General features: G+C 57.2%; 1 protein-coding gene across 11 annotated transcripts in view; it reads left to right on the forward strand.

The window, feature by feature from the left end:
• MYO9B (myosin IXB) overlaps positions 1-14,103 on the forward strand; it is an 86,447-nt gene that overhangs the window by 64,887 nt on the left and 7,457 nt on the right. For 10 of the 11 annotated variants that reach the window (XM_035726440.1, XM_035726445.1, XM_027582682.1 and 7 more), the window contains 15 exons: positions 814-853; positions 1,930-2,052; positions 3,152-3,232; positions 4,415-4,525; positions 5,779-5,901; positions 7,018-7,167; positions 7,252-7,418; positions 8,132-9,037; positions 9,776-9,848; positions 9,962-10,086; positions 11,663-11,796; positions 12,021-12,211; positions 13,494-13,592; positions 13,707-13,880; positions 13,986-14,027. In XM_035726440.1, coding sequence (XP_035582333.1) covers positions 814-853; positions 1,930-2,052; positions 3,152-3,232; positions 4,415-4,525; positions 5,779-5,901; positions 7,018-7,167; positions 7,252-7,418; positions 8,132-9,037; positions 9,776-9,848; positions 9,962-10,086; positions 11,663-11,796; positions 12,021-12,211; positions 13,494-13,592; positions 13,707-13,880; positions 13,986-14,027 — 2,539 coding nt within the window. The remainder of the gene's footprint in view (positions 1-813; positions 854-1,929; positions 2,053-3,151; positions 3,233-4,414; positions 4,526-5,778; positions 5,902-7,017; positions 7,168-7,251; positions 7,419-8,131; positions 9,038-9,775; positions 9,849-9,961; positions 10,087-11,662; positions 11,797-12,020; positions 12,212-13,493; positions 13,593-13,706; positions 13,881-13,985; positions 14,028-14,103) is intronic. The other variant, XM_035726443.1, reaches the window with a different exon arrangement.

A 14,103-nucleotide genomic window follows, 5' to 3' on the forward strand; every position in this document is an offset into this window, starting at 1 on the left:
TGCAAGTTTGGTTTTTTTTAAGATTTTATTTATTTATTTGACAGAGCACAAGCAGGGGGAGCGGCAGAGGGAGAGGGAGAAGCAGGCTCCCCGAGGAGCAGGGAGCCCGATGTGGGGCTCGATCCCAGGACCCTGGGATCATGACCTGAGCCGAAGGCAGCCGATTAACCAACTGAGCCACCCGGGCTCCCCAAAGCTGCAAGCTTAAAAAAATTTTTTATTTGTCTGCAAGATTCCATAAAGCGTCTGAGAATGAGGGCCATACCCCTCTCCCTTGCCCAAAAGATCGGCTTTGTCTTTTCCTCGGCACCAGTGTGGGCAGAGCCCCCCACAGCCTGTCAGGGGGTCCTGAGGCGGCTCTTGTGGGCCTACTTGACATTTCCCAACGTGTAGAGAATAGAGCCAGGACACCTGGTAGGTGCCAGAATGGTGCTGGGTTCCCCCGAGCTCCACGAGAGGCAGTCCACTGTCATTTTTTGAGACCCGTCAGCTCCACCGTGGCTGGCCCCGCACAGACGCACGTTCTGCCTGGCCGATGACCCACTGCCCCGAGCCAGATGCACCTGCCCCCTCGGGGGTGGCTGCTGGCGCAGTGAAGCTCCCGCGCAGTCGCAGAAGCGCCCCACGCATGCACCGGGTGGGCCCACCAGGGCCTCGGAGAGGCGGCGCAGCGGCCTCGTTGCACTTGTGGGCCCTGACTCTGCTTTCTCTGCTCTCGCTCCATCTAACCCGCGAGGCGCGGCTTGTTCAACTAACCCAGATCCAGACACTGTGTTCTTTCTGTTCACAAAACCATTTTTAATATTTTGACAGGAAAAGTAAAGGTATCAAACAAAAGCAGCTCATTCCAAAGGTAAACATTCGCGACACCGCCCAAGGCCACCTTGCTTTTTGCCCGTCTTGGGAGTGCCTGACTCAACTCCCTTTCTGGAAAATAGTGGGTGGGGTGGGGGGAGGGAGGCACTTTTAACATCTCCAGCTTTTTAGTTCCTTCCTCTTCCCGCCGTCCCCCCCTGCCGCCCGCTCCCCTCCAAAAATAATTTCTCCGATGGAAATGATTTGGAGCGGTCTTGGGGTTTTCCAGAAGCTGGGCATGTGATGGGGTTATCTGCACAAGCATGTTGACGGGAGCTCCCGGGAGGAACCTGAGAAGAGGTGGGAAAGCAGGCCGGGGCAGGGGGAGGCCTGATCCCACGGGAGCCTCGGAGTATGATCTGCACCAAAGAGCTTTTCCCACCCAGAGGCAATGGGACCCTTCTGTCCTCCCCCCACTTTGGGGATCTTTAGCTACCAGCCACCTCCGGAGGGCAGAACAGGATACAGCACCTCCCAGGCGTTTCTGGGAGCAGAGGCCCTTCAGCCAGGGAAGTCCCATCAGGAAGGGGGCAACCGTGCGTGGCCAGTAGCCGAGACCCCAGTAGTTGGCCTCCAGTAAACTGCACCCAGTCTCTATCTAGTCTCCACATACAGTGTGCGGACGGATTATGAAATGTGCAAAAGGGAGAAAAACCTCCTAGTCTGGCCAACAGACGGGACAGCGCTAGTTCCTTCTGTGAGCTGATACTAAGGGTTGGCACACATGGGGGGATCCGCCGGAGAAGCTCGTGCAGAAGTGCCAGGGTCTTGGCACCCCTGGAGAAGTCATGTCCAGAAGGAAGGTGGCCCTCTGGAGCTCTCGGCTTCCGGCCCATCGGGCTGCAAAAGAGGCCGTAATCAGTCCTCCCGGAGCTGGTGCCATGTGCAAGGCGCATGGGCCTTGGGGCCGCCTCTGCCTCCTGCCAAGCCCACCACCCCCTGCCCTCCAGCAGCACTGTCCCGAGATTGATCCTAAGAGCTGCCACCCCCGGGAGCATAGTCCTGGCTCCAGGGCCTCCCAGTGCCCATTGGGCCCCCCAGGAGGGCAGGCCAGACCCCACGTGTCTGTCCTAGAACCTGCTGGACTCCAAGTCCCTGAAGCTCATCATCAGCATGACTCTTCACGATCGCACCACCAAGTCCCTGCTGCACCTCCACAAGAAAAAGAAGCCGCCTAGCATCAGCGCCCAGTTCCAGGTAGGCAGCCCGGAGAGGCTGCGGGGTGGGGGGTGGGCGAACTCAGCCTAATGCTCTTGTGACCTGGCCACGGCAAACCCAACAAATGGTTATTCTAGCGCTTCCTGCCCTCGGCATTGTTTGACATTTGGGGCTGGCTCGTCCTCCATGGCAGGGGCCATCCTGGGCGTTATGGGACACATGGTAGCATCCTCCGGTTGTGACGATCAAAAATGTCTCCAGACATTGCCACATGCTCTGGTGGGTGGGGCAGAATCACCCCTGTTGTGAACCATTGAGTTAAAATAACGTGAGCCCATGAAGGTGACCACCGAACTGTGTTGTGAGGTCATGTTTCCCTTTTTTTCCCCTGGCTGCCAGGAAGCTCAGAGGTACTTTTTTTAAGGGGGCCGAAAGGCTGCTGCTGACCCTTACTTGCCATTACCTTTTTTTCCCTTTCCCCTTTTCCTCAGTCTGAGTCTTTTGTGTCTGCCTTGACTTTTTTTGTAATCCCCTCACCTGGGAGCTTCTGCTAATCCTTTTTGGTTTTGTTTGTTTGTCTGTCTGTCTGTTTGTTTGTTTGTTTTTTAAAGATTTTATTTATTTACTTGACAGAGATAGAGAGCACAAGTAGGCAGAGAGGCAGGGAGAGGGAGAAGCAGGCTCCCCGCCGAGCAGGGAGCCCGATGCGGGGCTCGATCCCAGGGCCCTGGGATCATGACCTGAGCAGAAGGCAACCGCTTAACCGACTAAGCCACCCAGGCACCCCCTGCAAATCCTTTTTGTAAACAGCAGGCTGAAGAACAAAATCATGGCATCTGTGCTTCTTTCTGCGGCTGACCGGCATTTTAAATCCCCAGAAGGAGTTTATCTGGTCCCACCAACCCCCCCCCCCAATATTCCCACTGAGACAGAGAGCTGGGAGACCCTGGGAAGATGACAGCTGTTAACTCTGGGGACCCTACGGCTCTCTTTGGGGCTCCCAGAGGTAGTGCAGCCTCTAGTCAGAATGTCCAGCTACGGCTTCCCATGTCCTGTATCAGTGCTGATGCCAGCGAGTGACCTGGGTCCCCTCCCACTGAGCGGCTTGCCAGCTCAAGACCTCTCCCTCTTTCCCCAGACGTCCCTTAACAAGCTCCTGGAGGCACTGGGGAAGGCGGAGCCTTTCTTTATCCGCTGCATCCGCTCCAATGCCGAGAAGGTAAGTAGCTCCCATGTCTTGGGGAGGTGAAGGCCAAGGTCTCAAGGAACCAAGTGTTCACACAGGTTCCGGGAACCAGAAATGGCCGGCCTGAGGTGGAGGGGGGGTTCGCAGGAAGCAGTGAGGGCAGCCAGGTGGCCCACCAAGAGCAAGGACATCATCTGGAACGTGGCGAAGCCCTAGGAGGGACAAGTCAAACATGTTCTTCAGTACATCTCCAAATCGGCCAGTGCAGAAAATGTGCCAGAAGGGAGGGGCTGAGGTCATATGGCAGAAGCACAGAGCCTGCTGTTCATTTGATCTGAAAATTTCTGGAAAGACTCATGGAGCACCAGTGGGGGCCCCAGTGGGGGCTCAGCCCTCCCTGCCAGGTTTCCTTTGCCCCATAGGTCCATCGGCCATTCTGTCCCCTTGGGGACTTTGCTAGAACCATTAGGATCTGGGCCTACCCCCTTTGCCTCTTCCCATTTCTATTTCCTTTTTTCCTGCTCCTGGGATGCCCTGTCAACATCCAGAGCCCAGCTTCTCCCTACCAGGTTCTGTGGCTTCTCTCCTCCTGGGCAAGGACCCGGAGTTCTCCTTTGGGCCTTCACCTGGCTGTTACCTGCCCATTCCCTCCTCAGGACTCAGTCCAGGGCCCCCTCACCTATTGGACCCTTCCCCGGGGGCCCTGGCAGTATCTGCCCCATTCACGTACGCACCTGGCTTCCACCTCCAGACCTTATTCTCCTCTTGGCTGAATCCCTAGTATTTACCCCAGGGCCTGGTGCAGGGTATGAGCTCAGCACCGGTTTTGATTGGAGCTCTTAAGAACTAACTCTTTGCAGCACATCATCTTAAATTAAGCAGCAAGAAATGGCACGTGTCTCCCAGACACCAGGGAATAGAGCAGATCAGATGCCAGCTTTTCCAGAAAAGATGAATACCTTAAGCCCCACTGCTGAGCAGCCCCACCTCTTTAATCCAAAAAGAATGTCTGGAGCAAGGAAATACGGATCCTCCGGGTGGCCACGGCTGCCACGCTGGGGACAGTCCCGACCAGCTGGGGCTGGCCTTTGCTCCCCGACTGTGCCTGTGTCCGGAAGCCTACAGGACTTTGTCCCATAGCTCCCCATCCTCGGCCGCCGACGCTTCGCTGTCCAGCAGCAGGCACATGTCCTGACCGCCCATACCCCGTTTCAGAAGGAGCTGTGTTTTGACGATGAGCTGGTGCTGCAGCAGCTGCGCTACACGGGCATGCTGGAGACAGTGCGAATCCGGAGGTCAGGCTACAGCGCCAAGTACACGTTCCAGGTAGGCGGCACGCGCGTGCCTGTCCTGACGGGGCAGGGGGCCAGCCACCTGCTCTCAGAGAGAGTGCTTCTCTGGAACATAAACCCAGGGGGTCACTTGATGCCAAGGCTTCTCCACCCCAGCACTGTTGGCATTTATACCAGATTTTTCTCTGTCGTTGGGGTTGGGGGTAGCAAGTGTCCTCGGAAGAGGTGGCTGGGCCCAGGCCAAGCCTGGAAGGATACAGAGGTGTCGAGCCAAGCTGGGAAGAGGGAGTTACATGAGCAGATCCCTGCACAGCTCTGCCCTCTGTTGAGCATCTTCTGTGACAGATGCTTTTATACCCATCTCTTCTATTCCACCAACCAGCAGCAAGCAGTTCTGGCTCCCTGGGGTTTTTAGAAATGCGAAGGATCTTTGGTGACCTCAAATTAGTGAAGACCAAGCTGCTAGAACAGTTTCTCGACGGCAGGACCATTGACCCTGGGGCCACCTGGTCATTCTTTTGGTGGGGGCTGCCTTGTGTATTATGGGACGTTGAGCAGCATGCCTGGTCTCGATGCCAGGAGCACCCTGCCCTCCCAAGTTGGGAGAAGCCTGGATGTGTCCGGACATCACCCCACGTCCCTGGTGGTAAGCCAGCCTGGCCTGAGAACCCCTGGCTCATACGATGAGCTGGCATCCCCGGTGTGAGCACAGGAGTCAGCACTGGGCCTGAAGCCGGAGGTGGTGGCACCTTGTCCCCAATCCAGCTGTACCTGTATGGCCTCGGGGACAGGGCTTCATCATGGCACGCCTCCCTTTTTCTCATCTACAGAATGGAAATAGCGTCTCTCTGACCGTGTATAAATAGGAAAAGCAGAATCACAGAAATGGGAGGAAATGCCAGTGTATTTTACTAACGCTTCATTCTTAAAAATTTGACCTCTTTACTTAAAAGCTGTGTATCTCCAGCTCTGATTCAGCTCTCTAATGAGCCGTAGACTGTGAGCCCCCGCGAAGGCAGCCCTGTTTCCTGGCCACCCCCCAACAATGCCAGCCCTGGCAGGCCCTTAAGAGCCACTCTCCAAGTGACTGAAAGACCCAGTGCTCTGTGTGTGTGGTGGTCTTTCCGAAGCTTGAAGCTGTTTCAGAGAGTCTGAGATTCTAGCTTTGTCAGTAGTACCATTCCAGCTTTGGAAACTTGGCTCGACCAGGGAATCGCTGGAGCGCCATATCCTTGCTGGTGGCAGAAACTCAACAGAGACTCTCTTCTCTTGGCCAAAATCACACAGGATTTCACAGAGCAGTTCCAGGTGCTGCTGCCCAAGAACACCCAGCCCTGCAGGGAGGTCATTTCTGCCCTATTGGAAAAGATGGACGTGGACAAGAGGAACTACCAGATCGGGAAGACCAAGGTCAGGGCTCCCGCCCCTCAGGGGCCGCAAACCCTCACCCCGCCTCCCACCACACGCAGGGTCCTCCCATGGCCCGAGGTCCCGGGCCACATGCTGAGAGACAAGGGGCTCGGCTGAGGAAGTGTCTTTCTTGGGGTCCAGCATATTCTTTCTTCCCAGAAGGCAAAGGGGTGCATCTAAGGGGCGGGGCTCAGGCATCACTCCCATTTCCTGCTTCCTCACACATGGCCTAGGGTTCCTGCGGGGTGTCCAGGAGCCAGTTGCTAGCTTTTAGCGTCTGGCAGAAGGCTTCTTTCCCTGGTGTTCCTTTCAGACACCGTCTACCAGCTCTCGGTACGTGCTGGTTGCTTCTTACTGTCGGGGCACCAGCCGCTGTCCTCGTCCAGCAAGGGCTAAGGGCAGCTCCCGTTAGGGCTTCATCTGATGTGAAAAGTCCCTTCACTGTTCTCCAACAAGCTAATCCTCTAGTTACCACATGACCCAGCAATTCTATTCCTGGGTATGGACCCAAAAGAACTGGAAACGAGGTGTTTAAACAGATCCTTATATGCGCACGTCCATAGCGGCACTAGTCAACAATAGGTAGAAGGAGCCCATGCAGTCCATCAGCTGATGAATGGATTCCAGAACTGTGGGCCATTCGTACGATGAATTACTCTATGGCCCTGCTACACGCTATGACATGGATGAACCTTGAAGACATGATGAATGAGAGAAGCCAGACACAAAAGCCTGCATAGTGTGTGATCCCGTGTATATGAGGCTTCCAGAACAGGCAAATCCATAGAAAGCAGATCACAGGTTATTACCAGGGGCCGGAGGGAGAGAGGAAACAGGGAGTGACTGCTCACGGGGACGGGGTCTCTCTTCAGGGTGATGGAAATGTTCTGGAGCTCGATGGTAGTGATGTTTGCACAATGTTGTGAACGTACCAAATGCCCCTGATTTGTTTGTGTTAACGATGGTTAACTTCACGTTACAAGAATTCTCTCAATATATTAAAAAAAAAATTCCTCTTGGTCGGGTCAGTCAGCATACCAGCTCTGTCTCACACACTTACAGGGCACAGGGATTCTGGGGGCTGTGCTGACCCCTCCTGTGCCCATGCCCCACCAGGTTTTCCTGAAGGAGACAGAGCGCCAAGCCCTGCAGGAGACGCTGCACCGGGAGGTCGTGCGGAAGATCCTGCTCCTGCAGAGCTGGTTCCGGATGGTGCTGGAACGCCGGCACTTTCTGCAGATGAGGCAGGCAGCCATCACCATCCAGGTACCGCGGGGACCCTGCAGGGCCAGGGACGGGGGCAGCGGGGGTCACACATGCTCAGGCCCTGAACACTCACTCCACACCCAGGCCTGCTGGCGGTCCTACTGCGTCCGACGGGCCCTGGAGAGGACACAGGCTGCTGTGTACCTCCAGGCCGCGTGGAGGGGCTACCGGCAACGGGTGGCCTACCGGCGCCGTAGACAGAGCATCATCCGCCTGCAGAGCCTCTGCCGGGGTCACCTTCAGCGCAAGAGGTGAGCAGAGCAAGGCCCCACCTCCCATCCCTCCCCCAACTGCCCCCCCACCACCCCGGCCCAGCCCCTAACATCCCACTCACCCGAGAGCTGCCTGAGATACCTCCTGGCCAGGGGAGCCCCCAGGACATCATTTAGATGCAGGGAAGCTGGGAGGGGCTGTCAAAAATCTGGCTGTCTGGGCACACGCAGCCCCAGAGAGATGCTCCAGGGCTGGTGGGCAACACCTGTAGACGAAAACCAAGGTCACTGTTGGCGGGACTTGGTCTCTGCCAGGGACCCCCTTACTGTACCCACCTACCCTGGGCCCATTGATGAAACACCTGGCTTCAGAGGTGGAGGGTTCAGGTTGTGAAGACCAGCCCATGGTGGGTTCCCCTCAGCCCATGCTTATATATGAAGCTCAAGCATCCACCCAGCCAGGGACCCCACAGGAATTCAGGGGTTTTTTGACAGATCCCTCTCACAACAGGGAGACCCAGGGCAGAGGTGGCCATGACAATAAGGGGCCACCTCCTCTATCTCCCTTTCCTAGCTGAGGCATTTCTGCCTTTCCAGAAGCATCTCTGAGGGCCAGGGTTACCCCACTTGGCAGGGGCAAAGCCTGGCCGCCAGCCTATGGGTGGCACGGGAGTCCCTGACGCCCTGGGTGGATTCTGGAGATGGCACGCACTTTTGTTCTGAACCCAGCCCCTTTACTCTTCTCACACCAGCTTCAGCCGGATGGTCGCAGAGAAGCAGAAGGCTGGAGAGGAGAGGGAAGCCCAGCAGGCCCTGAGGGCGGAAACGGCAGAGGGCGGGCCAGGCCAGGCGGCTGAGCAGGAGCAGGTGCCCAGGCAGGACCCAGAACCATCAGAGGACAGGGAGCATTCGGTGTTGGAACCCGAAGGGTGGCCAAGTGAGGAGCCCCTGGCAGAGAACTCCCAACCAGAGAAGGAGGTCCCCAGCCCAGAGAAGGCTCTCCCACCCCAGAAAAATGCAGCTGAAAGTCACGAGAAAGTGCCCAGCAGCCGGGAGAAGCGTGAGTCACGGCGGCAGAGAGGGCTGGAGCACGTGAAGCTCCAAAACAAACACATACAGTCCTGTAAGGAAGAGATGGCCCTCAGAGAATCTTCTGGAAGGACTGTGCTAGAGCAAGAGGAGAGCCTCCCCGAAGACAGAAAGGAGACCAGAGAAGAAGAAACCCTTTCAAATGCGGGGACAGAGACAGAGAATGCTTCTAAGAAGCAGCCCGAGGAGCCACTGCAGGGGGCGCCGGCCAGCCAGCTCTCTGGAGAAACCCTGCAGGGCAGGGAGCCACCGCCTGGCCACGTGGAACGGCCAACCAGCCTAGCCTTGGACAGTAGAGTCAATGTGCCCACCCCCAGCACCACCCCCGAGACTCCCAAGGACAAGAGCAAGCTGGGGGGTGACCCGAGGGCACAGGACAGGTCTGAGAGCCCGGGGGGCTCCACCCAGATCCAGCGGTACCGGGACCCAGACTCTGAGCGGCTGGCCAGCGCCGTGGAGCTGTGGCGGGGCAGGAAGCTGATGGCCGCCAATTCGAGCGCCATGCTGAGCCAGTCCCTGGACCTCAGCGAGCGGCACAGGGCCGTGGGGGCCGCTCTCACACCCACAGAGTAAGCCCCGGGTCCTCCCTTGTCGGAACACCATGGCTGCCAGGCTGGGTTGGGTGGAGGCCTGGCAGCGGGCCCTGGGCCGTGCCACGTGTCCCAAAAACGTGTGAGTGGCTCTGTACCTGCCCGAGAGCCAAGGCCAGGTGTGTGGGAGCCCCGAGGGAAGGCGGGGCAGGGGAACGTGAAGATTTGGCATCTGCCAGGAGCTACGGAGCCTGGGGCCAGCTGGGATCCTGAGTCCTCTTCCTGCCCCATAATGAGCTGTGTTCACACAGAAATCCCCTGGCTTTGTGGGAGGCAGCCTCTCGGGGCAACATCCCACTTCCCAGTCTGCCTGGGTCTCCGTGTCCTCATCAGAGAATAGGGGTGATTACCTTCACCCAGGAACTGAAGAAGGGGCTCAGCTCTTGACCCACTCTGCCTGACCCTTAGTTAGCTCCACACCGGTGACCCCGAGTCCCCAGCCCCTCCTCCCAGAGGCCTGCTTGGCCAGAGGGACGAAGAACTGGAAGAAGGTGCAGGCCTTCTGCCAGGCCGGGCTTTCTTGGCCTAGCACGCCAACACCTGTGGCCGGCTCGTTCTCTGGGGTGGGCTGACCCATGCATGCACTGTGGAGTGTGGAGCACCATCCCTGCTCTCCGCCCACCAGATGCCCGAGCCCCTTCCACCCAAGTCAGGACAACCAAAAAGGTCTCCTAACTCGCCCTTGTAAATAAAAGCCACGTTTCTGTGATCTCACAGGGAGAGACGCATTTCCTTGTCCACGAGCGATGTCTCCAAGCTCCTCCCGTCCCCATCCCAGACCAAGATGCAGGTAAAGCTTCAGGCTGCAGCTCCCACCCTGGCTGCCCCAGCTCTGCCCAAAATGCAGCTTTCCCTCCAGTGAGTCCCGCCTGCCTTTGCTTACCCAGCCCTGTTCCCTTGCAGCCTTCTATAGAAACCGTGGACGGGGAGCCCAGCACCAAGAAGCTGGCCGTTCAGAAGAAGAAGTCAGGTGACACATCTGTCGGCTCAGATTCTGGGCTGTCCCCAGGCCACCAGGCCGACTCTAAGTAAGTGTGAGCTTGGGAGGTGGCTCAGGTCACCACCAGAGGATGCCCAGGGGCCCTGCCAGGGGCCCCCCGTCTCAGGGCAGTCTGGTCTCCTAGACTGATGGCATTTACGAAGCACAGTCGGGCAGGTGTTTACCCGGTCTAGGATAAGCAGTCCCTCACGGCGCCCAGTTTGTGACCTCACGTGCCGGTGGGGCTGCGTGCCGGTGTCATTCCCACTGCAGCCTAGAGCCAATCTGGGTCACCTCCTCTGGGTCCACAGGTAGACGGTTTCCATTTGACTTTTTATGGCATCAGAATCAGCTCCCGGCTCCCCCTACCTCCGGGACCCCTCCCGGGTCCGTGGATAGAAGAAACTGGGCCAAAAGCTCTGGCTCCAGAAAACCCCTTCAGAAGTGCTCCAGATGGTTCCATCGCAGAGCGGAGAGGATGAGCCATGGGACAGGGGGGCTTTGATCCGAACGCAGGGACAGGAGGCTGAGGAAGGTCCAGAACAGGCTTGCAGAGTGCTCGCCGCCGCGGGGACACCCCAACCCCCAAAACAGAGCACTCAAAGCAGGGGGCTTCCAACAACTGGAATTCACTTCTCATGGTCCTGGCGGCCAGGAGTCCGAAATCAGGGTGTTGGCAGGGTGCCCCCTCCTCCCCCCCCCCCCCCCCCGGCGGAAGGCTCTAGGGAAGGGCACTCCTTGCCTCTTCCGGTTCCTGGGGGCTCCAGGCAGCCTCGGCTTGTGGCTGCACCACCCTCGTCCCCATCTGCATCTTCACATGACCTTCCTCTTTCCTCTGTGTTCTCTCTTTCTCTCTCATAAGGATGCTGGTCCCTGGATGTAAGGCCCACCTGGGTAATCCAAGATGACCTCATCTTGAGGCTGCTGTAACAAAACCACCACAGACTAAGTGGCTTAAACTCTAGACATATCTTCTGGGGGCTGGAAGTTCAAGGTCAAGGCACCAGCAGATGCAGTATGTGGTGGGAGCCACTTCCTGGTTCACGGATGGTGTCTTTTCCCTGGGGTGCCACGTAGCAGGAAGGGCAAGGGGGCTCCCCCCTCGTGACCTAATCACCCCCCTAATGCCATCCCACGGGGGGTACGACTTCAGCATTCAAATTTGAGGGGAGACATTCATTCAGAGCATGACGCATAGTACTTAGTCACATCTGCAAAGACCCTTTTCCCAAATAAGATCACCCTCACAGGTCCTGAGCATGAGCACACAGACACATCATTTGGGGGGCCCACCATTCGGTGCCCAATTGGGCATTCGTTCCCTCTGATTTTCTTTCCTAAAACTCAGGCGCATAAACACACGGGGGCAGAGGGTAGTTTTATTTCTTTTCTTTTTTTTTCACACGAAAATGGGGTCATGCTGTGATGTCTGCTCTGCGTCTTGTTTTTTCACCTGACTCCCCTGTCAGTTCCCACAAATCAATTTCATTTTTAGTAGCATCTCTTTCTGTGGATAACCAAGCAAAGGGTGATTTTTCTCTTTATAGTAAGATAACCTTTCCTTCAGCCTTGTTTCCATTGTCGCTTCCTGAGGCTTAAATGAAACCCCTTACTTTCTCCTGCAGATCCACTTTTAAAAGACTTTTCTTGCATAAGAATAAGGATAAAAAATCCAGCCTGGAGGGGGTAGAGGAAACGGAGAACACAGCGCCAGGGCTCACCATGCTGGAAGCTGCCACCACCAAAAAGAATCTAGAAGGTTGGTCGCTGGCAGCCTCAGGGATGGAGGGCAGAGCTGCCAGGGTCCCCGGGGATGTGTACAGGGCCCAGGGCTTCAGGGCTGGTCCCGGATACCGCCGCCCAACCCCAGGGTGCTTTCTGACTGCAGACCCCAGCTTGCAACAGGGCAGGGTCCTGGTTCTCTGCGTGTGGGACCCTGCCTCCCCCGGAACCCACCTCACCAGCTGCTCCTTCTCCCTCCAGCCTCCTCCAGCCACCAGCACCGCCACCCAGCAGGCGAGAAGCACGCCAAGGAGCCAGGAGGCAAAGGGAAGAAGAACCGAAACCTCAAGATTGGCAAAATCACAGTGTCGGAGAAGTGGCGAGAATCAGTGTTCCGCAAGATCACCAATGCCAATGAGCTCAAGTACCTGGATGAGTTCCTGCTCAACAAGGTGGGTCGTCCTCGAGGGGCAACTACGGGGTTGGGGGGGGACACACAGGGTCAGACCGGGGCCTCCCCAGAAGGGTTGTCACCACCCGGCGCTCCAGAGCTGCCACGGTACAGCCCTTAGTGTGCCAGGAACAGAATGTCCAGGGGCACAGTTCCAACACAGAACGTTCCAGAAACCAGACGCTTTATTCCCAGACTTCACCGCAAAATTCCACCTGGACTCACGGGAGAACATTTGTAGGATACATGCATGTTGCTCACCGTGGATATTTACATTTCGTGTGAGAAGGCGGTGGGTCTTGGGGCGCCTGGCTGGCCCGTCGGTAGAGCAGGTGACTCTTGATCTCAGGGTCATGAGTTCAAGCCCTTTGTTGGGCATACAGCTTACTTAAAAAAAAAAAAAAAAAAAAAAAAAAGGCAGTGGGTCTGATTACAGGGCCGGCCCAGAACTTGTGCAACAGTGTCACATCTGCACTGCCTGATTCTGGGGCACTCCTTGTCTGGAGGGTCTTGGGCAAGGGGTTGTGGTCTGGGCCAGCGTCCTCTCCGGCACCTAGTGCGTGCAGCTTGGGCACCAGGCGGATGCATTGGATCCGGCAGTACCTGCCCAGGAAGTTCAGAATCTGCTGCTTGAAGACACTGTGTGTGTTGGCTCCCAGCCCCCCTGGGGCTGATTGCCCCACTTACTCTCACACTGGGGGAAACGGAAGTGCCTGGAGTCAGGTGGGCGCTGGCCACACCTGCATCCCACTGGGTGACTCGCTGTGGCTCAGCCCTGACCATGAACTCATTTTGTTTAGAATACACTTTTACAAAACGCACTGGGTCTCAGGGCAGATGCCGACTGGGCACGTCGTGTATACAGCAGAGGTGAATCGGTCACTATCGCATGCATTTGGGGCATGGCTCAGGGTTAAGCGCCTGTGTGTAGTGGCAGGAGGGGCCCCAGGGATGATTGTGTCCCAGGGGACCGTTGGCTACATCTGCAGACATTTTTGGTTGTCATGACTGGGGAGTGCTACTGGCAACTGGTGGGTGGGGGCCGGGGGTGCTGTTCAACACCCCTAGTGTGACCCAGCCCCAAATGTTGGGTGTTTAGTTTAAACCTGGGCTGAAGGGATTGGACAGACCAGGATTAGCCAGGGGGCCTGGATTTTTTTTTTTTTTCCCCTGGGATCACAGAGGAGCCAGGGAAGGACCTGGGACAGACCAGAGCAGCAAGCGGTCAGATGCCAAGCCTCGGAGGTAACTCCGAGTCAGGCCATCTCTCTCTCCTTCTCCAGATAAACGACCTGCGTTCTCAGAAGACTCCCATCGAGAGCTTATTCATCGAAGCCACCGAAAAGTTCAGGAGCAACCTCAAAACCATGTACTCTGTCCCTGTACGTGCAGTCCCCAGCCCCGGGGAGGGCCCCTGGGGGGACCCCCCCCGTGCCCTCTCCAGGGCGCCCCCCCCATCTGTCTGTCCCACGAGGGTCACGCCTGCATCCCCGCAGAACGGGAAGATCCACGTCGGCTACAAGGACCTAATGGAGAACTACCAGATTGTCGTGAACAACCTGGCGGCCGAGCGAGGGGAAAAGGACACCAACCTGGTCCTCAACCTTTTCCAGTCGCTGCTCGACGAGTTCACCCGCGGGCACACCAAGAACGACTTCGAGCCGCCCAAGGTTGGTGGTGCCGCTTCAGGGACCACCAGTGGGGGGGGGGGTGGCAGCGGGAGGTGGAGGTGCTCCCAGGGCCCTCACACACTTCCCCCGTGTGCTCCCTCACAGCAGAGCAAAGCTCAGAAGAAGAAGCGGAAGCAGGATCGCGCTGTGAGTATTTGTGCGCACGCACGTGTGGGAGCGTGTTTTCCCGCCCAGCCCTAGGGATCCCTGCTCGTGAACGTGA

Source organism: Zalophus californianus, chromosome 1 (genome assembly GCF_009762305.2).
Source record: "Zalophus californianus isolate mZalCal1 chromosome 1, mZalCal1.pri.v2, whole genome shotgun sequence".
In the NCBI taxonomy this organism is placed as follows: Eukaryota; Metazoa; Chordata; class Mammalia; order Carnivora; family Otariidae; genus Zalophus; species Zalophus californianus.